General features: G+C 48.5%; 8 protein-coding genes across 8 annotated transcripts; 3 read left to right on the forward strand and 5 right to left on the reverse strand.

The window, feature by feature from the left end:
* Nucleotides 1–37: 37 nt before the first annotated feature.
* EV420DRAFT_428677 (LIM-domain binding protein-domain-containing protein) lies at nt 38–3,491 on the reverse strand. The gene is made up of 7 exons (XM_060482072.1): nt 3,098–3,491; nt 1,817–3,033; nt 1,675–1,756; nt 1,514–1,625; nt 940–1,460; nt 810–879; nt 38–755 (listed from the first exon to the last, which is right to left on the reverse strand). Exons 1-7 carry the CDS (start codon nt 3,407–3,409, stop codon nt 256–258), a joined length of 2,814 nt encoding a protein of 937 aa, XP_060338080.1. The 5' UTR covers nt 3,410–3,491; the 3' UTR covers nt 38–255.
* Nucleotides 3,492–3,793: 302 nt separating this feature from the next.
* On the forward strand, nt 3,794–5,107 carry EV420DRAFT_1501372 (uncharacterized protein). The gene is made up of 5 exons (XM_060471059.1): nt 3,794–3,938; nt 3,987–4,063; nt 4,116–4,353; nt 4,401–4,477; nt 4,524–5,107. The coding sequence occupies exons 1-5, from the start codon at nt 3,879–3,881 to the stop codon at nt 4,618–4,620; spliced, it is 549 nt and encodes a 182-aa protein (XP_060338081.1). The 5' UTR covers nt 3,794–3,878; the 3' UTR covers nt 4,621–5,107.
* A 526-nt stretch (nt 5,108–5,633) lies between these two features.
* Nucleotides 5,634–8,604, forward strand: EV420DRAFT_1501383 (peptidase M24). The gene is made up of 14 exons (XM_060471060.1): nt 5,634–5,807; nt 5,857–5,988; nt 6,045–6,051; nt 6,101–6,174; nt 6,462–6,886; nt 6,939–7,054; nt 7,106–7,195; nt 7,244–7,263; nt 7,320–7,565; nt 7,628–7,664; nt 7,720–7,754; nt 7,812–7,876; nt 7,929–7,988; nt 8,052–8,604. The coding sequence occupies exons 1-14, from the start codon at nt 5,672–5,674 to the stop codon at nt 8,103–8,105; spliced, it is 1,497 nt and encodes a 498-aa protein (XP_060338082.1). The 5' UTR covers nt 5,634–5,671; the 3' UTR covers nt 8,106–8,604.
* A 51-nt stretch (nt 8,605–8,655) lies between these two features.
* EV420DRAFT_1742872 (uncharacterized protein) lies at nt 8,656–10,865 on the reverse strand (the record flags this gene model as incomplete). The annotated part of the gene is made up of 8 exons (XM_060480064.1): nt 8,656–9,286; nt 9,341–9,484; nt 9,530–9,759; nt 9,814–10,144; nt 10,275–10,305; nt 10,391–10,503; nt 10,678–10,728; nt 10,782–10,865. The coding sequence occupies 8 exons, from the start codon at nt 10,863–10,865 to the stop codon at nt 8,738–8,740; spliced, it is 1,533 nt and encodes a 510-aa protein (XP_060338083.1). The 3' UTR covers nt 8,656–8,737.
* An 840-nt stretch (nt 10,866–11,705) lies between these two features.
* EV420DRAFT_1473637 (uncharacterized protein) lies at nt 11,706–12,241 on the reverse strand (the record flags this gene model as incomplete). The annotated part of the gene is made up of 4 exons (XM_060469160.1): nt 11,706–11,756; nt 11,803–11,898; nt 11,947–12,006; nt 12,065–12,241. The coding sequence occupies 4 exons, from the start codon at nt 12,239–12,241 to the stop codon at nt 11,706–11,708; spliced, it is 384 nt and encodes a 127-aa protein (XP_060338084.1).
* A 2,611-nt stretch (nt 12,242–14,852) lies between these two features.
* Nucleotides 14,853–16,723, forward strand: EV420DRAFT_1616631 (major facilitator superfamily domain-containing protein; the record flags this gene model as incomplete). The annotated part of the gene is made up of 12 exons (XM_060475141.1): nt 14,853–15,005; nt 15,063–15,085; nt 15,140–15,164; nt 15,217–15,272; nt 15,325–15,346; nt 15,400–15,567; nt 15,618–15,772; nt 15,823–16,013; nt 16,078–16,209; nt 16,261–16,369; nt 16,419–16,606; nt 16,656–16,723. 12 exons carry the CDS (start codon nt 14,853–14,855, stop codon nt 16,721–16,723), a joined length of 1,290 nt encoding a protein of 429 aa, XP_060338085.1.
* Nucleotides 16,724–16,960: 237 nt separating this feature from the next.
* Nucleotides 16,961–18,573, reverse strand: EV420DRAFT_1473639 (uncharacterized protein; the record flags this gene model as incomplete). Its single annotated transcript, XM_060469161.1, has 6 exons — nt 16,961–17,444; nt 17,488–17,870; nt 17,917–18,001; nt 18,133–18,143; nt 18,318–18,424; nt 18,561–18,573. The coding sequence occupies 6 exons, from the start codon at nt 18,571–18,573 to the stop codon at nt 16,961–16,963; spliced, it is 1,083 nt and encodes a 360-aa protein (XP_060338086.1).
* A 1,751-nt stretch (nt 18,574–20,324) lies between these two features.
* EV420DRAFT_1259753 (major facilitator superfamily domain-containing protein) lies at nt 20,325–22,223 on the reverse strand (the record flags this gene model as incomplete). The annotated part of the gene is made up of 12 exons (XM_060466969.1): nt 20,325–20,404; nt 20,464–20,651; nt 20,701–20,809; nt 20,862–20,993; nt 21,048–21,238; nt 21,286–21,440; nt 21,492–21,659; nt 21,715–21,736; nt 21,783–21,838; nt 21,889–21,913; nt 21,968–21,990; nt 22,050–22,223. 12 exons carry the CDS (start codon nt 22,221–22,223, stop codon nt 20,325–20,327), a joined length of 1,323 nt encoding a protein of 440 aa, XP_060338087.1.
* Between the last annotated feature and the right edge of the window lie 970 nt (nt 22,224–23,193).

The following is a 23,193-nucleotide window of genomic DNA, read 5'->3' on the forward strand; positions in this document are numbered from 1 at the left end:
TCAATGCCACACGGTGAATGCCGTAACACAGATTCAACTACCCCCATCCCCGTTACACATTGGTTTTCAAAAATGTTCGCTAGTAAGTACAGGTTACAAGGAAATATAAATAACAACAGCATAAAACAAAATGTCTCCTGGTAGAAGTAAGATATCCATGTAGAGTACTAAGTTACAATCTATGGTGCACAAAAATTAACTGATGCAAATCGGAGAGCAAAATATGAGCCAAAAGATAAGCACAACTTGGAGATGCTATCCCCCACCAGTAGTCCTCCCCCGCTTTCGCGTAGCGCGTTTTGGAGGGGGCTGCTCTGGTCCCGTCGTTGGTGAGATATTGCCAGATGGTTGTTTGCGCTTCAGCGAAGCATTCGATAGCGCAGGCGTGTTCGCTGTCGATGTGGGCGTCGACGAAGATGCTGTTGACGACGATGCATTCTGGTTATGTGGAATCGTCTTGTGCTGCTTCGTCGGCGAGTTATGAGCTGACGGCGGAGCATTTTGGGGAGAGCTGATCGAAGATGTGGGCGCCTGAGGTTGGGGGAGTGGGGCAGGGTTAGTCACAGAAGTGGGGGCGCTAGAATACAATGTTGTCGACGACATAGCGCTTGCCGTGGGAAATGAAGCAAAGGGATGTGACATCATGCCACCGCCAGTATTCATTTGGTTCATCCCGTTCATCATATGTTGACCTCCGGTGAGCGGTACAATCGGCATCGCATCCCTTAGTCGGTTTGCATACTTGTTCAGAGCATCTTATCGTATCCTTTAAAAGTCTTTATCGATGTTGGCAGAGGAAAAGAACGAACCTATTGGCCCTAGTTTTGTGTCGTTGGAGAAGGTTATCAAGTCAGTCATCTGTGCTACACTTTCGGCCAACTGGAATCAAACAAACAAGTGTCAATCGAGGCATTTGTGCGATCAAAACCCAAGACGAACCTCCAAACATCGCATCGTGGCTTGCGGTATCCCAAATGCATTGACAGGCTCCCCTGGAATGGACCCTTGTTCAATGACAATTCTAGGTTCCTCCCACTTCTTATCCTCATCCTCTTGATTCACGACACCATTGGGTCCTGGCGTGGGTACATTGCGCATCCGTGGCGTTTTTGGAGATTCTATCATTCTCGTGCCAATGATAGACTCAAGAGCAATATATTTATCGTGATAGTTGGCGTCGAACTGGAAATCGTCGAATTTCAGCACATAGTTCCCAGTAGCAGACGATGTTCCAGGCGGGTGCGGTGACGTTATCACGACATGTGCCGTCAGAGGTCCCCGCAGCGTAACCGTGTAGCCATTGTTGTACTTGTACGTCCAAACTGCCGTTACGCATTCAACAACAGAGTGACCCTGGGAATACATTCGTTCTCGAGCCCCGTCCAATGTTAGTGTCATGGATTTGACGCCCGACTGGGTCGTCACCAAGAAGAAGCGGGGCAATATAGGAACACCAATTTCTAATCAGTAACAATCAGCATCTCTGCGAATCAATAGCAGGAAAAAGCGGTACCAAATGGTTTTGCTTCAGTTTTTTGGTTATCTTTCCACAAGGTTATTTTCATGACAGCTTTCTGCGTAAAATATTCCTTGATTAGGTCATTCCACCAAGAAAGCTGCAATTTCTATCATGGAAATGAGTGCCTGGTAATAAGCGAAGCGAGCAGTACGTACCGTTTTGCTCTCGTTCGATAAGTTACCACTAAACTGCAACAGTCGTGTGAGTCCTTGGCCGCTCCCAAGTGCTGTTGTCACACTACATAGAACATACTGTTCAAGCATGCTATTACAATCAAGAAAAACGGATCAAACTTACAGGCTTACAGGCGGCGGACGGGGAGCAGACGCCGGCGCGTGTTGATCAGTCGATGAAACCGTAGATGAAGAGGCCGGAGACCCATGAGTAAGATTGCCCTGGGGCTGATTCGGCGGTCTTGGCGGTCCAGCAGGTTGACTAGAGCTCAGGACGGGCGGCGGCTGGAGTCCAGACTGTGGCTGAGGGCCGGTATGTTGAGACGGTATGCGTCCAGTAGTTGCAAGTGCAGTATTTGTAGGGAGCTGGGATTGAGTGATGCGGGGAGTATGTGAAGAGGAAGGTCGTCCGGACTGTGACCGCGGTCGAGAGCCAGGACGGGGATATGTGTTTATATTATCGGAGGGTGACGGAGGATGAGAGGACGGCTGTGACTGCGGCAGCGGGGCGTGGTGGTGATTGTGCGATGGTGGGCGGGGAGGAGGCGGCATACCAAATGAATTATAGTTTTCAGTTCCTTGCTGTTGCATCTGCTCAAATTGTTGAGCTGGAGTCAGCTGGAAGGCGGTCCGGTTCGGTGGCGTATTGGCAATGTTAGATGGTAGGGTTCTTGACATCTCCCCCATTTGTGTTGGTGGTGTTGATGAAGGCACAAAGGGAAATTGGTTGTTGCCCCCCGATGATGTCTGTCCTGGAAACTGCGGCGCCGAAAAGTCCATAAAAGCCATGGGATTGTCGGATGCCATCTGGGGACGATTTATGTTAGGCTGCGACGGACCCGGACCCATATTCATGGCAGGGGTATGCGACGATGGATGTGAAGGGGGACGGGGCGAAGGAGGTATTTGCGCGGTCTGATGCTGAAGAGGAAGGGGTACAGGACTCTGAAAGTTGTTCTGATGCGACGATTGCATCCCACCTTGCATAGACTGCGGCTGACCTGGCTGAGGAATACCATTCATGATTCCCATCTGTGCTGACCCCGTCCTGACAACGTTCTGAGGAAGCCCTGGATTGCCGCTAGCGCTCCTCATCCCCATCGCCATTTCGGGGGACATATGACCAGAGGGCTGGCGCATCTGCGGCTGCTGCGCCTGTCCGTGTGCCGGTGGTTGTCGCATTTGAGTAGGCATATTGCCTTGCTGGTTTATTCCCATGGGCAAAGAGCCTATGTGGTTGCCGCCTGGGGGTAGTGGTTGGGTATGAGAGACCCTGCGATTAGCGATAGACTGCTGCTGCTGCTGCTGCTGCATCATAGGATTGTTGCCGAAATTGATGTTCTAGGGAGATGAAGAGAAATGAAAATTGAATAGAATATCAAAGCGAGTTGCAAGGAACACTTGCCATATGCGCGCCACCGGGGGACGGATTCATAGACTGGACGGGTCGCATCAGCATCGGACGCTGTGTCGGGCCCGCTGAAGGATGCTGCTGCTGGACTGGCATTGGATACCGCTGATGCTGAATAGACGGGTTCTGATTAGGTGGGCCGCCGCTCAACATGGCCATTGGCGGCACGGTCGATGATGGCATACCCAATTGCTGCTGCTGGCCAGGCTGAGGAGGTGACTGCATGAATGGGCCGCTACTGAGACCCAGCATTGGTGGCTGACCCATGCCTTGACGCAACATTTCAGGTCGAACGTTGACGTTCATGTTCGTAAAAAGTTGCCCCGGGAAGAAACTGCGACGCTCGGAAACCTAGACAGGCGGCTGCAAATAGAGTCTTCGAGCGTGTAGACGCACATAAAAGACAGGGAAAACGACGCAGACTGGTTGCAGTCTGCGAGCTGGAGAACTGCAGAGACACCGAGACAGATGTCAAAAAAAACGGAAATCTGTGGTGATCGGCAGGGCAAAGCGCACGCTGGCGACACCGGAGCTCGACGGGCAGAACGACAACGACGACAACAAGAATTGCCTCGGGAGCGACGTCGATAGCGTCGGGGGAAGAAGAGAAGTGCGGGAAACGAGGCTAGTCAGAGGCCAGCGCTCGTTGTTCAACGAATTGTTCCCACGTGGGAGCGTGCTTCGCTTCCTCTTCCTTTTTCGTATCTCTCTACTCCGGACCTCGTCGCCGTCAACGACGCTTTGACAACGACGACGACGACTGCCGCCGCCCGTCATGGTTCGCAAGCTCAAGTATCATGAGCAGAAGCTCCTTAAAAAAGTCGATTTTCTCAATGTATGTGTCTTTTTCCGTCGTTTTTCCACTCTCTAATGTTTGTCTCAGTGGAAACAAGACGCCAATCTCCGTGAAATCAAGGTCATGCGTCGTTACCATGTCCAGGACAGAGAGGACTACCACAAGCAAGTCTTTGTCTCTCATGTTATCATTGCTGTCGCCGACCTTGGGTCACAGGTACAACAAACTTTGCGGTTCTCTGAGGTCCTTTGCACACCGGATCTCGATTTTGCCTGCACAAGACCCATTCCGACCTCGCATGGAGAGCCAGCTACTGGCGAAACTGTACGATATGGGGGTCCTTAACTCCACGGCGAAGCTAAGCGACGTTGACAAAATCACCGTCGCTGCTTTTTGTCGCCGGCGTCTAGCCGTGTTCATGTGCATGACCAAGATGACAGAGACTGTTAGCGCAGTGAGTGTACTCCCATTTATCTCGGCGTCCTGCCCTTAGCGGAACAGGCCGCAAAATTTATAGAGCAAGGGCATGTTCGAGTCGGACCAGACACAATTACAGATCCCGCGTTCTTGGTGACAAGGTGTGTACTGTTTTTTTTTTGCTGATTGCTACTGACATTCTGGTAGACGAATGGAAGACTTTGTCACCTGGGTCGATACGTCTAAACTCAAACGGACAATCATGTCCTATAATGACGAACTGGACGACTACGACCTCCTGTGACCAGACTGACCGACGAAAGTATCATCATGTTCAATTATTTGCCTTTTGAAGGAATGCTTTCACGGACGCAATTACGTGTTAATGATACCATTCCTGCAAATCTCCTTCGGTCACCATCTGGACCAACATAGCACCATATGAATCTCGCATCATTAGACGCAATCTGAAGATGGGGCTACGTTCCTTGCGCTCCGGTTTGCGTCAGCCTTTCGGGAATAGACCATGGAGATGCGAATAGTGGAAATATTTGTTTTTAGACGATGGAGGAATTGCAGAGGAAATTTGATGTAGCGTCAGACTCCTTCCCATTCTCCTTCATGGGGGGTAAAAGCTGCTTCGCAGCTGTGGGGTAATCGAATAGCTTATATATTATCTTATCTTATCTTTCACGTGATGTTTTGATCTTTCTGAACCTTATTTTTTTTTACCCCCCATTACGGAGACTGGCGTCTTTTGCTATGGCGCGTTGCACATGTTTGGCTGAGCCATCCCTTTCTTACCTCGGAACGCACTAAATTGTGATGCTTGCTGCCCAGCTCCTGATGACTGAGTCTTCTTGCTCGAATAGAAGATCAGCGATATCTCCCGCACTTTCTCGTAGAGCAGCCCGAGAAGCATGGAGGTTTTGCGCAACGTGCCCGAACCGAAGGACCTGCACCAAGACGTCCAATATCACAACGTTGTTGTGATTGAGAATGTTATGATCTGGTTTAACCAAGGTATGCTGCTTTGTTCTTGTGTGTAGCCTACCATGCTGAAAAATAAGGTTTAGAGAGATTAAAGATCACGTGAAAGATAAGATAAGATAAACATTTAGTCAGCTCGGATTGCCCTCAGCTGCGAAGCAGCTTTTACCCCCCACGAAGGAGAGTGGGAAGGAGTCTGATGTAGCGTATATGTTGCCTTTGGTTGTCCTGTCCACTGTCGAATACGAAATTCATGTTTCTCAATTTCATCCTGTTGTATATTTGAGGAAAATACCGGCAATTTGTCCAGACAGTGCCAAACAAATGATCCAATCTCTTCCTTGTCTTCCGTGGCCACCAATTTTATGTATGCCACCGTACGGCGCAATGCCCAGGCCCTCGTCACTACCATTGCTGCTGGTAGCCAGACTTTGTCGCGACCTCTGATACAGAAACCGTCCGTTTACGGCCAACCGCTTCACCCATCACATCCTCACCTAGGTACTCGTCTCGCTCCAAGGCTTCGTCTAACTCACGCGTTCCTCTGTAGTTCAGCCAAATGAATTGACGGCTGGGATACCACATGAAGAATATGAGAGGCGGCGGAAGACGCTCATGGAAAGCCTGCCGGACAACAGCATGGTTGTCGCGGCAGCGGCACCAGTGACGTTCATGAGCGGTGGTACGTGGTTCTTAGTCTATACGTTGATGGATCGCTGGCCTGACATAGTCAACCAGAAATATTGTAAGTGGGTTCGCGTTTCTTGACCAGTCACCGATTGAACAACATCCAGTCACAAGTACCGACAGAATTCGGATTTCTGGTATCTTACCGGCTTTGAGGAGCCTGATTCTGCCGTTATTCTCGGTAAGCACTGTGACGCCGTGGGCTTGTACATCCTGCATGGAAATTTTGAAACTTCGCGACATTTTGAACATGAGTCCCAGTAGCGAAACGCGGCTCCGACCTCGGAATCAGCAAAGAAGACTCCCCTCGTTGCAAAACAGCGAAGGAATAAACCCTCGGCAAGAATCCAGGGATTTCTTTCTTACTAAGCCCATGAGCCTGCGAAAAGTCGCGAGGAATCATATGTGGAATAACAGGCCCACGTCGCGAATACCTGTTCCCGTTCTCCCGTGCTGATGACTTCACAGAGAAGAATTCGACGTCGCGCGGGTATTCAATGACTTTGTTCGTTAACGAAAAGGATGCATCCGAAGAGAAATGGTCCGGCACTAGAACAGGAGTCCGCGCCGCCGGAGAAGCCTTTCGTGCAGACGATGCCCAACCCATAACATCCTTCCCCAAGTATTTGGGCTCAATAGCATCCTCCTATTCTCACATCTTTTCTGACCCACAGTCCCACCAAGACGATTCCACGCCCAAAAAGTTCCTCAGATATCTATCAAACCCTCTCAAGAAACGTGCTCGTGAGATAGACGCGACCATGGCTACTATCTCTGGCTCACGACAACGCGCGCTAAAGTCCAAAGTCGCGCCATTGAGAGCTATAAAAAGTGAGGTAGAAAGACGCGTTATGCGAACCGCAGCAGACATCAGTGGGCGTGCCCATGCCAAGGTAAAGACCTGTATGTTTTTGTTCAGTGTGTTTTTCGTTGAAATGAGCCCAGACCATGCGGTTCACACATCCTGGAATGTCAGAAGCCGCATTGTCTGCTCATTTTGAATATCTGTGCTGTCTAAATGGCGCTCAGCGTCTAGCCTATGTCCCGGTAGTTGCTTCCGGGTATGTTCCTTTCACGAGATGTACAGAATATCGACGCTGACGTTTCTGTAGCCCGAATGCTCTAATCATACATTATACATCAAATAATATGCCGATCCAAAACAATGAACTCCTTCTCATCGATGCAGGATGTGAATATAAGTTCGTGTGCCTACTCACTTGTGATCAGTGATGCTTACTTTCTTACAGTGGTTACGCGTCTGATATCAGTAACGTATTCGCAAGTTCACTTGATGCATATCATGCTAATCCACTCTCATTTCAGCACGCACCTATCCCGCCAACGGAACCTTCACTAGACCACAGCATGATCTATATTCCGCCGTTCTTTCTGCACAAAAAGCCCTCGTGGCGTTGTGTCATGAAAGTGCCGGAGAGACCTTGTCCAGCCTTCACGCAACATCATGTCGACTACTCCGAGCTGAGCTTACCCAGATTGGTTTCAACGTCAGCACATCTGATCTCGCAAGAGACCTGTATCCGCACTCCTTGAGCCATCCGATTGGTATAGGTTCGTGTACAGTAATCTTCTCAGTTGATCCCTGTTCAAGCTTTTTACAAACCAAAACTCAGATCTGCACGAGTCACATACCATCAGCCGGGCGGCGCCGTGAGTGACTTCGTTTGTTTATTCTTTTCGCATCTTTTTCACCGCCAGATGACAGTCTCCAAGAGGGTATGGTTATCACGATTGAACCCGGTACGGGACAATAAGCATCTTCAGATTCTTTTGCCCTCATGGCATTTCTCCTGCTAGGCATCTACGTTCCTCCGCTACCTCAATATCCGAAGGCTTTCCATAATATGGGAATCAGAATCGAGGTTCATTCGTGACCCTGGATGTTTATTTCTACATCTTATTTTTTTTTTCTAGGATGAGGTTTTGGTGGGCAAAACGGACCCCATTGTGCTGACCGTATCCGCCCCCAAGGAAGTGAGTAGAATCCTATCCTTACCGGTGCCTCCCCTCCTCTTGAACTGATGACTATGATGATAGATTGCCGACGTTGAGGGCGCTTGTCAGGGTCTCTTGGGACTAGAGCCTTACTAGAATGAAATCAGACAAGCTTCGGCCCACGTGCACGAAGGAACTTTGATCTCTGTGGTTCGTCTGTTCGAAAAGAAAGATGCTTTGAACTTGCACCGCCATTATCTCCACTTCCTAGCTATGTCCGAGGCGACGTTCCCAAGGGTAGAGAACAATTGCAATCCTTTGTTGAGCTGCTATACTTGTTTGATAAATCTTGCTACACTGCTCCAACCATAACTTTCCCAGTAAGCTATACGCCATGAAACATGCGAAAAGACGGCAACATGCCACTTCGAGCAAGTTTGTGTACTTGGTGAAGGCGAGCACTCACCGCATAAGGTTACGGCAATGCGCCATTGACGAAGGGAAGGAGCAAACTTTGCAGAGGATTACCCTGGAGGTGGAGAAAGCCATCGAACACTCACAATGGCCGAGGACTAGAGTCGACTGCATCAGAAATAGTAATGCAGAGATTGTGAGGGTGATTCATCCCCAGTGTCGAGTAGGTGCAATGAAAACGTGAGGGGGACCGTCGCCCCTTTCTTCTCACAATCTCAGAACATAAGAAGAGCTGATATGAAAATGAACATAACTACCACGTATCTGCAACAGTAATCCAGAGCAAGGCGTAATGATGCAACATCTCTTCACTCTCACTCAGCAACTGTCTCCTGGCACCATTTCTCCACCGCCTCCCGTTTGTCAGATCTAAACTCTTTGTCGATAATTGTCTGAGCATCATCCACCCCATCCTCTTCCATGGTAGCTCCATTAGCTCTCCAAAGCCAACTGACAAGATCCGTCGCTGACTCTCCAACAGACGATTGGTGGTATCTCTGTTTCCTACCACCAGAAGCAGAAACCTCGTTGTCCGCCTCGGTGTAGTATTGCTGGGAGTTAAAACTATTGAGAATTGATCGGCTGCCTTCATCCAACCATAGGTGGAGCGCAGTCGCCCCATAGTGAAAATGGCATATGAAGAAAGGTGGGAAACTTGAACGGTCGTCAGGCATTCGGACGAATTTGTTTGACCACAACCGCTTCCCCTTCATGAAGTCCAGAAAATTCCAGTAGGCATCTGTGTCCAGCATCTGAAACTGTAGATACGCGTGCTGGGTATGTTGAAGAGACTCGGGAAGGATAGGCGGTGGGTGGTCCTCGGGATACAACACATCCTCCATGGTCATACAATCATTGGGAACCTCAGTATTCAAAAATAAGCGAAAGGTTGGTGACATCCAGGAAGAAGAACTCACATAAAAAAAGGCGCAAGTTTGGTAAGCTAGCCCTTTTGCGTGAATTTGTCTATTGATGAACATGGCGTTCTTTTCGTTGTCTATACCACCTTGGAACTTGATGCGCTCGTCGAGTCCTCTCGCTCGAATTATCGCTTCAATATACTAAAGATAAAGGAAGATAACGCTGTCAGCCGCTGAATAGCATACCGGGGAGCCTTTATTGTGGGGCAAAATATGTGCAGCTTGGCAGGCGGCCCATCTAACGGCTTCGCCCCAGTGAGAGAAACCATCCATGCGCTCTGCTGTTCCAGGCTCCATAATGATGCATCTCCCGCCATCCCGGCTGGCAATCATGTCCCTGTTGTGGTGCCAGCTCTCTTCAGGATTGATGGACGTTCTGGTGTCACCGCACTGAGCGTCCGCAATGCGGAGCGCACCTAAGGGTACGACATTAGTAACAGTAAGACAGACAATCACTTAGTATGCATTACCCTCTGCCACGAAATCGTACGTTTCATTCTCAACCACTGGCTCTTCCATGCCCTCTAGTTGTAAGTCCCGCCCGTCATGACGCAAATACCCGGATGTCCCTGAGACAGCTGTGGCGACATATAGCAGCCATTTTCGCCCACGGCGGGCAGAGGCGCTAATAATAGCAACTGGAATTTTTAGGAGAAGGAACCGTTCGTTGGTTGGTTTGTCGACCGCTATTCCTGGGAGCACTGGAACGCGAAGGAATGCATACGTTGGCTCTTGCCCCGCTGCCAGGATAGATCGCTCTAACGGAGAAAGTGCGCATCCTCGCCAAAGTGGTAAGTTGCACTTGTGAAAGCGGCATAATGGTCAACGGTCAAAGAACAGCGCAGGAAAATCTCCTGTATATGAACTAACTACTGTTTCAGGAGTGATTCAGCCCTCGTCTAGAGACATGGAAGCCAGTGAAACAACGAACTTTTTCAAGTTTCCGAGTCGGCCCGATAAACCTGTACTGTACGATTCGAGCAGCTCGATCAAGGCATAATTTATCCTCGTCTGGTCTTTACAGTCTCCAAGTCGAGTCTAACATACCAGAGGCGATGCATTTTACTCTTTCTCAATTTCAAGAAACTAACTTGCATGAAATTGACACTTGAAAGCGACAACAATGGGATTCGGCATATGGAGAAGGAGCATCGACTTGGCTGTGAAGACCAGAAACAAGAATGTGAAATGAAAGCTGGAGGCTTCCCTCCTTCATCGGAACATATTGAGCCCCGAATTACGAGATAAAATGGCCACGAATCTGTACAGTCATTGGCGACTGACCCACAGTGGAGATGTGGTCCCAGTATAATCCCTTGGAGGTTTCATCTTACCCCATGGTCTTCCAGGGTTACGCGAAGCCCGAGGATCACGTTAAAGTAGAACTGTAGTAAAGAGTTAACGATGATGTGATCAAGAGACCGAGTAGAGCATTTACCAGTTCAAGTTCTCTGGATTCGTTTGGCATAATCACGTAGTCCACCTTAAATGTTATGGTACAGCAAAGCAGTGGATTAGGCATTGCGGACATCGACCCGACGGTATACAGATAACCTCCCTTATAGGAGAAGGAGATGACCGAGTGCATGGAATTCACTTTCTTGATGATGGTAGACCGTTGTTTGGATACGATAGAACAGATTGAGAATGCTTGAATGTGGCCCTCAGCAGATGACTGAATAGCCCAGAGTTCAGAAAGAATACAGGGGATGAGCTCAGATGAAAGCGCCATCGAAGCTGCGAGACAAGACTGGAAGACTGGATTTAGACTGAATTAGTTGGTTTGCGCCGCATTGGCCTGATCAAGCTGATCCTGGTATCCGCTTTCTGCAAATTCTATCAGTGTGACCAACGGTGATGCGTGTATCCAAGTTCACCGGAGGTTAATTCCAACTTTCCTCGGTCAATTCAAGCATGCCTTTCTCTGTTTGAGAACCTTCAACGTAGTGACTTCTCCTCTGACGCTCCAGCCCGAAATTCATCTTCGACAATGCTAGTGCAAGTCGTGCTTGATTACCTGCATGGTATCCGACAATTCCGACCAGGTGATTTCCCTAGCAACGAGAAAACGCGGACAGCCCACCGCCTACCGAATAATGCCTGCTCATTCGAGCATCTGAATGCTTGAAGTCCCAATAGTAGCGCTTAGGCATTAGCAAATGTATGTGCAATTGAAAGAGTAAATGTACAGTGATAATGAGGGTAATAAGCACAGACTTAACAATACATTTCAAAATGGCAAGAAAACCAAGAAGGATTGGGAGGCAGAACGGAGGGTCGACTTGGTTGATGAATATTCTATGATAGTATCGGGCAGCCCCAACAAGATTTTAGTGCGATATGTCTGATAGAGGGTTGGTGCTTAGCCCAAACGAGTAAGGCGCAGACGCCGAGTGACAGCAAGAGCTAGATCCTAACCAGATCAATCAGTATACCGGAATGATTGAGAAAAGCCTCACTATGACAAGAACAGATAAGCGTCTAACGTGGCCCCGAGGAGGTTCAGGCTCCAGGAGAGCCTCTTCGAGGGCAACCTCTTCTTTCGTGGGTTGAGGCTATCCAGGTGATAAGAGTGAAGCATTCACAACAAGTAGGTCACTCACTCGGGCCACGGTGAAATAAACACGGTCATCCCAATCAATGTCTCCGTCGTGAGTTGTAGTCTGTGCAATTTCCGGTTGAAAAAAAAAAGCGGTCCAAATCGCCAAAAAGTGTACACACCATCAGGGGGTGATTCCTGTTGAAGTAGCCATGGCCATAGGGCTCGTATCGAAAGACGAAGGAAGGCAAGGGAACGTGTTGGTAGTATATCGTCATGTTGGGAGGAAGAGAATCTGCTTGACGAAGAACCGAGTGCATAGAAGGGAAAAGACGGTCCCGAGTCCGGATCGGAGGCATGGTGAGGGCGAAGAAAAAAGAGAGAAAAGAGCGTGGTGGGAAAATCGACGTCGGTCGGCTACCCTTGTTTTTAAGTGCGCCTGTGCTTCGATATCGGAAGTAGCATCCGTATTGAGCGACTTTCCAGTGTGTTTGGCGTAAACACAGAATGACATAAGGCGAATATCGACCTTAATTTGATCCCGCGGAGACGCTCACTCGTTATAGCGTCATACTCGTCCTTCGAGACACCGGCAAGAATGACACATTCGAAAAGATTGGCCCAGGTACAAGGAGTCGTGTCCACAAAACTCCCTGCTTACGCCGGAAGCGTTCGTTCGAATTCGAAACTGGATTGAATACGCTGGAAATCGAATAGCAGCCTCGACGCCTTGTACCGGTTTATTCTGGCGGAAACTTGGCATTCTCGCTTGTGCTGTCTGTCCTCACGTCTGGCCATCTTACTGGTTACGCGTATATTCCAAATCTATGCCCTCTATGCTGTCAATGGCTGTATGGCACCGACGGAGGCAAATCGACTGCCCGTTATTGTGACCTTACATTACATAATAATATCACGCCTATCTGTGACGATTCGTGAGTCACGGCCCCTAGCAAGGCTTATCGTTGTACACCCACCGTAATCTCTAATAGGCCAGCCTCTGTCCTCCGTAGTTGCCATAGTCCAAGGATAAGGCAAACATAGTGTGCTTTCAAGACTGTTCACGGCCTAGCAAGAGCTGCAAGATCTGTCTGGACGTCAGGACCGCTACCTGCGAGTTTCGTCAAGGATAAGAGGATTACCTGAAGACCTGAAGAAACTGAAGACATACCTTCAAACATTCTATCCAAACACTGCGCCCCCAACCCAATTCAACAAAACCGCCCTGTTGTAGCCATCTCTGGAATCTTGAATATCTTGAGCGCCCTAAGCGAATGTCCATAAACCGGATAGACCTGAAGACTGAAGGATCCATCGACAATCCAGGGAGACTATTGCTATATTCCCAAGTTCAAGAGTGCCAACGGCTGATTTTTGTCGTCCGAGATCGGTAAAAGGCGACGGTGGGTTAGCAAGTCTCACTGCAAGCCTCCACGCGAGTCCTGGAAGGCCCGGAAAAGAACGAAATGCCGTCGAGAAGCCTTGAAGACAATAATGGAAGACCTGCTGGCGTCCTGAACGAAAGCAGAGTCGAAGGCATTTGATTTCGAGAAGATTGACCATCCCACTCTTCAAGTTTCTTTCCAAGATATCGAGGCTGTCATCTTGAAGCCTTTATAGAAAGGCCGTAAATACGAGCCTGTATCAAGAGAACGAGCTCGACGACAGAGGCAAGGATGGTGGTGGTTTGACATTGGTGTACATCGGTGTACATCGGTTGTCACACAAACAAACTGCCGTCCAAATTCGAATTATTTATGTCGCCGAGCACTTCAGAGCCTTTTCTGGTTGCCCTCTTTCTTGGTCTGCACTCAGATATTCACCTGCGTTATTTTCTACATTTTTATTTCGATTTTGAACCCCTCAGCGATTGTCTCGGACGACGGCAGCTGCCACTGGCTTGACGGCACCAATTTTCTGGTTGCCAATCGTTCAGACAAACTTCCGGATTCGACAATTCTTTTTTGCCACGGTCAGAAATAATTCCAGGGCCGTCGCCGTCGTCCGTCTCTTCCAGCCGGTTTCACGAAGTGCCACCTACAACTCGTAGGCTCGCAGTCACAAAGTTTGTTTGGACTGTTATGTAACAGCAACCTGTCCTATTAGACTACAGTCTTGGAAGTAATGGACCTGGTTTCCCCTTTACTGCTTAGATCCCGGAACCCATAGGCTGCTCAAGCTTACTCTGCATATTTAGTTCGGATGATACTATGCATATGATTGCTCTTCTACCCCGGCTCTAACACACGAGCGCCCTCGTCACTCGACACCTTGATCCGAATCGACCTCGGTGTAAGCAGGTGCCCATGCTTGGTTTTAGTCTTGAAGAGACTATGCAAACCTAGAGGAATCGCATAGGTCCCAGGTATGCATGCGGAATACTGCAACCCTTTCCTGATACTGACATTATATGTTGTACTAGCATTTTCCTTGCAATCGGTTGGCTATGCGAGTCTATTCCATTTCGATCCACTTCAAAGTTTATTCCCCCCCAAGTGGCTCCCAAGTGGTTTATTAATTCCTACAGGTGCTGATCTCTGCATCAAGCATGGTTGACGTACATCGTCGAGCTAGTTACCTCTTCCTCGACAACAATACCCTGGGGAACACTTTCGATATTGAAATGAATTCACATCTATTAGGGGAAGTGCTCCCCGGTCATCCTGAATACATCGACGACTTCTATTTCGCCTCCATTGCGAGCCGCAGTTCTTATCTTGAATGAACCGGCCCGTAGCCGCGATGGATAAGGCTGCCATATGCCCAAATTCTCATCCGCGCGAAGTCGATTGCACCCTCCGTTCTCTACGAATCGATCAACGATGAACATCCTTCAAGGAAAACATCGTCACTTGCGCTGCTGGCAGCAGACTAGCACAAATATGAACGTACTGGGTATATTCGCGCCACGTATAAAAAATGGGGCATCGCACCTCCTCCCATCATGGACCACTAATAACCCACCCACGAATGCGATCGACTGACGAAATCTCTGACAATACTATCAGGGAAACGACTTTAGGAAACGATAAAACAGAATATGACAGTAATTCTGTTAAGACATCCACAGGCCTGGAAGATTTTCCAGACGGTGGATTGAGAGCTTGGTTAATTATTGGAGGGGTGCGTTACTATAAGGCGGACGCCTACCTAATCTGACCATGAGTGCTTGTTTCCCAGACCATGTGCAGCACCTTCGCAACGTGAGCGTTAACCACAGCCCTCTGGCGCTGCTGACTTGCGTTTCACGGTCCAAGGGTCGGTTTTGTGAATGCGTGGGGGGTCAGTGTGATTTTTCGATCTTCGAAAGATTCCTGGTACTCAAATTCAATAGGTATACCAAGAATATTATGAAGAGACCTTGCTGAAAGACTCTAACCCCTCTACCATGTGAGTCTTCCTCTTTGCATCTTTCAAACACATCCACTAACCACCTGAATAGTGCATGGATCGGGTCTGTCCAGGTATCTTTGATTATCAATCTCTGCAATACGCTGGTACCTACGTAATGGAACAGTATGCTCTCATCTTCTTTCCAGGCCTAATAGTAGGCCACCTATTCGACATTGGGTACTTCAGAATCCCATTCATACTCGCGACTATCCTGCTAGTCGTATCAACTTTCCTCATTGCTGAGTGTTCCCAGTACTGGCATTTCCTACTTTGCCAGGGCTTCGCCATTGGGGTATGTTTTTCATTCGCATTCGCTCATCATTCTTTGAACTCGGTTCTTAGCTGGCCTGTGGGACGATATTTAGTTGCGTTGTAGGTATCGTCGGGCATTGGTTCCGACGACGACGAGGGATCGCCCTGGGTTTGACATCTGCCGGGGCGGCGGTTGGCAGTACTGTGTTCCCAATAGTTGCTCATAATCTTATGAAGAACATTGGGTGTGTACATTCTCTTCGCAACTTAGCTTACTGAGAGAATTACCTTGAAGATTCGCGTGGACAATGCGAGCCATTGCCTGCATCCTTGTCTTCAGCATGGGTATCGCCAACCTGACAATGAGACGCCGACTTCCCCCCGCAAACTCATCGGGAGGGATCTTCAACCTGAAGGCGTTCACCAACACACCTTATACTCTTTGGTGTCTTTCTACTTTCACCGCATTTCTGGGGATATATACAGGTGCGATTATTATATTCATCGTTCACCAATCAGCTTGCCCTTCTGATACCGGCGTTCTCCACAGTTTTGACTTATATTAGTGTCAGCGCCACTGCTTACGGCGTCTCGCCCGATATTGCGTTTTACCTTGTCTCTACCGTTAATGCCAGCTCAGGAATTGGAAGAATAATAGCAGGGACTTGTGCCGATCGATTCAGTATTTCCCATTCCATCATTTATTTAAACCCTGTTTCCAATTTATTTGCAGGGGCCTTGGATTTCTTCGGGCCCATGACAATCATAGCAGGTGCCCTCACCTACGCATGGCCATTCGCCCGGACTGTGACTTCCATGATCGTCGTCGCAGTTATCTACGGGTATGTTATCTCGGTTCTAAACATCTCGTCGATGCTCAAGCATGAGCAGATTCTCTAGCGGAGCATATGTCTCCTCGTTCCTCATTCCGGTCTTCGAACTAGGCGATATTAGTGACGCTGGACGACGCACAGGAATGACAATGTCGATAGCAGCCCTTGGGGCCGTTGCGGGTCCACCGATCTCTGGGGCTATTAATACAGCAACCGGAGGCTTTGAGGCTATGGGTTATTATGCAGGTATGAGAGTTACGATTCTTTGGTCTCGGAGTGCCAACGGTTTTAGTAGGGACAACTATCATGCTCGCCGTGATAGTGATGTACATCGTCCGGCATCTTATTGTTAAAACATCCTGAGGAAGATTTTGACCATAGTTTGTGGTTATATTTAAATTTGGATGATTTAGAAACATACGACTTCTTATAAACTAAGTTGGGACTGCGGTCATATTGAAAATGCATATTGTATAAGTATCTGAATGTACCGCTTAAATTCTTTGATACGAAACTTCAGTATGGCATTTTCAACAGATTTTGACAAGATGGTTCGTATCATTGCAGAAAGCTGGTCCGTGACCCTTGTTACACTCCTGACTATATCTTAATCAAGTGGTACAGTGCGATGCTGACAGGAGCTGTCCAGGCAGCACCCACGCCATATTTTCTAAAAGACGGCTGCGGTAACGGTAACCCTTCCCTTCTCATCCTATTCTTTTCATACAAGCCCACCTTCGGATCAGGCAACAGCGCCTTGATTGTGGAGACTAGCCATAGCGTCTCCTTGAACAAGAACATCACGACTCCATTCCTTGACCCTAGTCCAAAATAACCAAGTGCCTCATCCGAAAATAGCGAGCAAAATACGGCGCGCCCAACAAAACGCAATGGCTTGGGGAACCACTGCTCCTCAAATTGCTCGGCAAAGGCTTTGCCCGCCCGACGTGCCGTCTCGCTGGGCTGCGGCCAAGGCCGACGGCTCCAGTCGTCGTTGAACTTGACGCAAGCGTCAAAATCTGCGGGGAAGCGCTCAAGAGGGACAAAGGAACCGCCTTCCATGAAGAACCCTTTATAGAGCTCTCTAGCAAAGAGATACCAGGCGCGCTTCATATGAGGGGGGGTACCCGGCCAGACCGGCCAAGCACATCATGTTGTGCATTTGCACCGCAGCAACGGCGCAGGGCTCGATAAAGTCATCACAGTGATCCCAGCTACCCGGATGCTGTTTGGCGAGACGCATGTTTTCACTGTGGATAAGACTGCTCGGCCCAAACTCGAAGAGGGAGAGGAAGGACTCGCGAGTGTCCTCAAAGCGCTGTTGTTTTTTGTTGAATATTTTGTTTGTATGGACAATGGCGCTGAGGCCGACGGGGTTCATGACAACGAGAAAGAGGGTGACTGAGTAGATGATGTTGGCAATGAACTCGTTTACATGGTAGTTCATAAACGTTTTCACCATCTCCTCCCAGTCAGTCTCTGGGTCAAGAGATGCGAGATACTTGGAATCCTGGTCAGATAGTCTGATCCTGGTAGAGTAAATATAAGATACTTACAGCATCGATCCATTTATACCCAGACTTGTCGGGGGAGTATTTGGCAAGAGTGCCACCCACGTTTTCTCGTTGCTGGAAAAATGGCCTAGTCAGAAATTTTGGATGTCAAAGTTCAACATAAGCGGCCACTTGCGGCTGCACTGCCGGCGTGAATTTTCTAAGGAGTGACGACTATGAGTGTTCGGCGTGAAAACGTGTAAGGATTACACTACGTACCTCAGTAGGTTCTAAGACAAAGTAGGCATTGTCTGAAGGGCTGGTGATTAGTCGAGGTTGATGGATTCAATATTTATCTGTGGTCTGTTCTAGATATTTTACTAGCAGGAGAGAAGCGTGCTAGAATAATAACGATGTCAGCCGGAGAATGTAGTTCCGTCCTCTTCAAAGACGCTATTACTTACCGGGTCACGTTCGCACTCCAGCGGCGAACCCTTGCCGTACGTCAGCCCAGAAGCTCCCACCAAACTTTGTCCGGCAAAAATCCCAAAATTGTTCCTCAAATATGCAACTTTTGGGGCTCAAAGTATGCTAACTCTCGGACAAAGTCGCTTTCGGGCCTCCCGGGCCGGGGCCCGTACAAAACTGGTCGCCTGAATCGACTATATCCGCGGACTTCGCCGTCTAGCACTGACGACCGACTTTACCTGCTTTTGACATGACTACAAATTTTCGTTGGAATTTTCTGGGAAAATATTGCGCAGAGGAGTCAGAAATCCAAATCGGGACTGATACCGGTTCAGATGTCAGGGCGATAGTGTCACCGCCAGGCCAAAAATATGCTAACATCCGGACAAAGTTCGACGACGTTTGGACCCAAAATAGCCCAAAATATGCTAACTGCGGACAAAGTTTTTGCGTTTTTGGGGCCTAAAATATGCTAAAATCTGGACAAAGTTTGGCGGGAGCTTCTGGGGGCCTCGTACGTCGGACGCGTCCGCATTCAATACCGTATTATTTACTCACCAGATGACTGTTGGCGATTGCTGGATTTTAACAGGTATCATCACAGCGCGTTAGGGTTTTAAAGGGCTTCACTTTTGTTTCTTTTGTTGTACGGATATGGCGGGATAGAGACCTTCTGGTAGCTTGGAAATTTTAGTAACTTGAAGAAGTCATGATCAGTAATTACTCGGTCGCCTCGGTGGCAGCAGAAGCCACCACCAGCTCGCATTTTCTCTCAGAATTGCTGTTGGAGAGAGAGGAAGTTCGGCCGAGCAACTCCGTGGAGAGCGTAGTACTTGATAGTAACGTGAATTGGCACAGTGTAACATAAATTTAGGGCTGACAGGAGGCACTGGCAGGGCGGGAAATTTCGATGGCGGCAAAGTCCGATGACATACGGCTCGGCGAGAAACCACCCTCCCTCTCTAAGACTTTCTACTAACGTAGCAGGAATATCTCTTTCATTTCTTATCGCATCTCTCAGAAACTCAAACGCGATATTTCCACACTAGAAATAATTTGTCTCGCTTTTCATGATCCATAGTATGTGTTGGTATTTCACCGGCTATCGATATGCGAACTGAAGATGATGTTGGAATGTCAAGTGTCGCGCATCATGGTGCAGTCGACGTCGGGATCTTCAGTAGGAAGCACCGTTCATCTGTTCTCCTCCTCGGCTTTCCTTATTACATCTTATTGCTTCTATTAGTGTACACGGCATGTAGATAAATAGGTAGATGAACGACGATGACCCTCGCCTGTTTGCGAGGGTTCCCTGCTATATCCGGGTGAGCGGCTGGAGAATTACCGCTTATCTCAACAGATGACCACCCCCTCGATGACTCCGTCACGATGCGCTTTAACGCGCTTTCTGTGGACTGGAATGTTTCCGGCCATTTTAGCACAACGAGAGGCTAATTTTTGGCTTTCAGAGGTAGTCAAAACGTCTACTATGAGTGAGAGACCGATTTCGATGGTTCTACTGTGATCAGGGAATCGCGTGCGGAGAAGCGTCCTGGAGCTTGAAGACGACATTTATTACACGGTGAAATCATACGACCACGCACTCACTCTTGACAAAGAAATTTATACGTGCATTTGTTGGGCATTTCATGGTACCTACATCTTCCTCTTAGCCAGAAAATAGCGGCGGCTCTGAATGAATAGGGATCAAAAAGCTTCTCCTCTAGAACGTCCCATCGTGTTGTTCGTCGGCGGGGTCATGGCGTGACGGGGAAACATCAAATGGTCCGCTTGAAAATATCGAACTATATCCCTAAGTACATCCACAGGAGATCCGTTACCATTTCTCCCGTTCAAGACGGCGGCTCGATACTCTAGAACATCATTCATCACTGCTGCGGAATCATGGGATTCCATCCTTATAGAGTTTGCAAGCAAGAGAGCTGTATATATGTGTAAGTTACATAAGTCTAGTGGTTACTAGTTATCGCAGCAAACTGCACTCAAAACCTTCCTCTCAACGTTCCAATAACCAGATACCGGACGACGTACATCAGTATCACAGCGAGCATGACAGCGCTGCCTATCAGGACTAAGTATTAGCACAAAATTCTCGCGGACCGAATCACCCGGTTCTCATACCTGCGTAGTACCCCATGGCTTCAAAGCCCCCCGTTGTCGTATTGATAGCCCCAGAAATCGGCGGACCCGCAACGGCTCCAAATGCCGCTATCGAGAACGCCATACCTGTACGTCGCCCTACATCGCTTATCTCGCCTAGATTAATCATCGGGATGAGGAACGACGAGATATATGCTCCGCTGGAGAACCTATGTTTCCTTCAGCGTTACTCAAGTCAAAACTGGGAGACGACCGTACCCATAAATCACTGCGACGGCAATCATAGAAGTTAAATTCCGTGCGAATGGCCATGCATAGGTGACAGCACCCGCAATGATCGTCATGGGCCCGAAATAGTTCAGGGCACCTGTAAAAGTGTTAAGAATCAGTTCTGATCTATGGATTGAAAGGTCGGGTACCTAGTCGATCAATACACATCCCCGATACTATTCGTCCGATACCCGAGCTGGCATTAGCGATAGCAACGAGATAAAATGCGACGTCTGGGGAGACACCGTATGAGGCGGCGCTGATGCTGATATAAGTCAAAACTATTAGGCATAAAATTGAGAACGAGTGATATCCAATCGAGGGAGCATACACACCTGTATAGAGTCCTAGAAAGGCAAAGAAAGTTGACAGACACCAAATCGTATATGGTGCACTTTTGAACGCTCTCAGATTAAGAATTCCTCCGGGCGAATTCACAGGCGGAAGCCTGCGTTTCATTGTCAAGTTGGCGATACCCAAACCTACTACGAGGATGAAACCGATGATTCGCATAGTCCACGGGAATCTGGACAGAACTGAGAAGAGCTGTACTATAACGAAATAGATACGCACCCTACGGATTTGATGAGCCTGCGAGCAGCTATCGGGAACACGGTCCCCCCAATCGACGCGCCACTGGCCATTACACCCATAGCAATCCCTCGTCGATGCCGGAACCAATGCCCTACGATACCAATACTTGGACCAAATAATGTCCCACAAGCCATCTGGGAAACATGAGTTATGTGGTGGGAGAAGCAAACGCGGGTAGGACAAACCCCGACAGCGAAGCCCTGGCAGAGCAGGAAATGCCAGTACTGCGAGCACTCGGCTAGGAGAAACGTTGCTACGACAAGCAGGATGCTCGCTAGCATGAACGGCACCTTGAAGTGTCCGATATCGAACATTCGACCTGTAATGAGACCCGGCATGAACACGAGCGCGTACTAGATGATTGAATGCATCAGTATACTACTAGAATGTATACAGATGAGAGAATACCTGAACGGAGCCAATCCATGCACTGAAAAGGTCAGCGACGATCACTGAATGAGAAGAGGAAGACAAACATGGTAGAAGGATCAGAGTCATTCAACAAGGTTTCTTCGTAATATGCTTGAAAAACCTGTTGTAGTGTCAGCGTCATTTAGAACAGTGAATGAGAGAAATGCTCACCCCCCATGTATTTATGAATCCAAATCTAGTCTACTAGGTCAGCTCACTGAGAGGTGATTATACCGCTGCTAGCGCTCACGTTGAGAACGTGCTGCACATGGTCTGTAAATTCACCCAAGTGGTCAGTGTCGAAAGATCTTGAAGACGAGAACTTCACTCACCCCTGAGATAACCAACCAAGCTCTCAACCCGCCATCAGGAAAAGCTTCCTCAATGCCTGGGGATAATCTGTCGTTCTTTTTTGTTTTGGCTTCCCCTACAGGAGTTTCGGTGACAGTCTTTTCGGAAACATCGTCAGTCGACCGAGTCTGAGTGTGGGATATGTGATGGGCCATGACTGCAAAGACGAAGGAACACTCCAGTCCTCATTCATTGTCGCCGGTATGTACATAGCTGCAACGATCCATCTGTCACCGATAGACTGCCTCCGAGCCAAGATCGCATTGAGGAACCCCGATATGTTCGTTAGTACACGGTTGACACAAGATGTTGGACCGCGGCTCATCTTGGTAAGATGCCGATAGGCTTTTGGGTCTTCCGTCCCTGGCCGGGATGGCATTAATGCATTCGAAAGAAGCCTGGCAACTGATATCCGGCTTGAACGGTGCGAACGCAACGACTACCGAATGATTGGGAAAAGAATACCTAGAATGAGCGTTCGACTTCCGTTTTGTGGGAGAACAGTAACAATCATGTACGTCGTCGAATACAGTTCGATACATTGAAGCAGAAGTGTCCCATACATTGCTCCGAAATGACAGGTAAACGTTAACCGTCGAGGGGCATATGTTGATTGACCTGAATACACACAGTGGGAGAACGAACCTAACACGGGTGAAACTGTTAGTGACGAAAGCTGGCTACTGTACCTACCTACGCTTAGGTATGTTTTGGTTTAACGTCAAGTTCTTGAAGAAACGCTGAGCTGTCTGCTCAAACACTGGTTGAATGATACCGACATGCTCCAAACAATCTTTGTGATAGTGGATTATCGGCATCCTAAGTAGGCTTCATGCTGCGACTAGTGCAATGACTAAGACGGCGTCAGTCGCAGGTGGCATCTTCACGAAACCGGCTTGCAGAGACGGAGGACAGCGGCGGCCTTGGAATTATTTCTGACCGTGGCAAAAAAGAATTGTCGAATCCGGAAGTTTGTCTGAACGATTGGCAACCAGAAAATTGGTGCCGTCAAGCCAGTGGCAGCTGCCATTGCTCGAGACAGTTACTGAGGGGTGCAAAAATCTAAATAAAAATGTAGAAAATAACGCAGGTGAATATCTGAGTGCAGACCAAGAAAGAGGGCAA

Source organism: Desarmillaria tabescens (assembly GCF_030435595.1).
Source record: "Desarmillaria tabescens strain CCBAS 213 chromosome Unknown EV420scaffold_2, whole genome shotgun sequence".
In the NCBI taxonomy this organism is placed as follows: Eukaryota; Fungi; Basidiomycota; class Agaricomycetes; order Agaricales; family Physalacriaceae; genus Desarmillaria; species Desarmillaria tabescens.

Bases quoted from the DNA above. Each gene is read 5' to 3' on its own strand.
- EV420DRAFT_428677 (XM_060482072.1), bottom strand. From the start codon at position 3,409: ATGAACGTCAACGTTCGACCTGAAATGTTGCGTCAAGGCATGGGTCAG. The intron at 1,461-1,513 runs GTACCGCTTTTT...GTTACTGATTAG, and splicing joins AACTGAAGCAAAACCATTTG to AAATTGGTGTTCCTATATTG. The intron at 756-809 runs GTTCGTTCTTTT...GGATACGATAAG, and splicing joins CACAAAACTAGGGCCAATAG to ATGCTCTGAACAAGTATGCA.
- EV420DRAFT_1501372 (XM_060471059.1), top strand. From the start codon at position 3,879: ATGGTTCGCAAGCTCAAGTATCATGAGCAGAAGCTCCTTAAAAAAGTC. The intron at 3,939-3,986 runs GTATGTGTCTTT...TGTTTGTCTCAG, and splicing joins AAAAAGTCGATTTTCTCAAT to TGGAAACAAGACGCCAATCT. The intron at 4,064-4,115 runs GCAAGTCTTTGT...CTTGGGTCACAG, and splicing joins GACAGAGAGGACTACCACAA to GTACAACAAACTTTGCGGTT.
- EV420DRAFT_1501383 (XM_060471060.1), top strand. From the start codon at position 5,672: ATGTATGCCACCGTACGGCGCAATGCCCAGGCCCTCGTCACTACCATT. The intron at 7,196-7,243 runs GTTCGTGTGCCT...ACTTTCTTACAG, and splicing joins GATGCAGGATGTGAATATAA to TGGTTACGCGTCTGATATCA. The intron at 7,665-7,719 runs GTGAGTGACTTC...GCCAGATGACAG, and splicing joins ACCATCAGCCGGGCGGCGCC to TCTCCAAGAGGGTATGGTTA.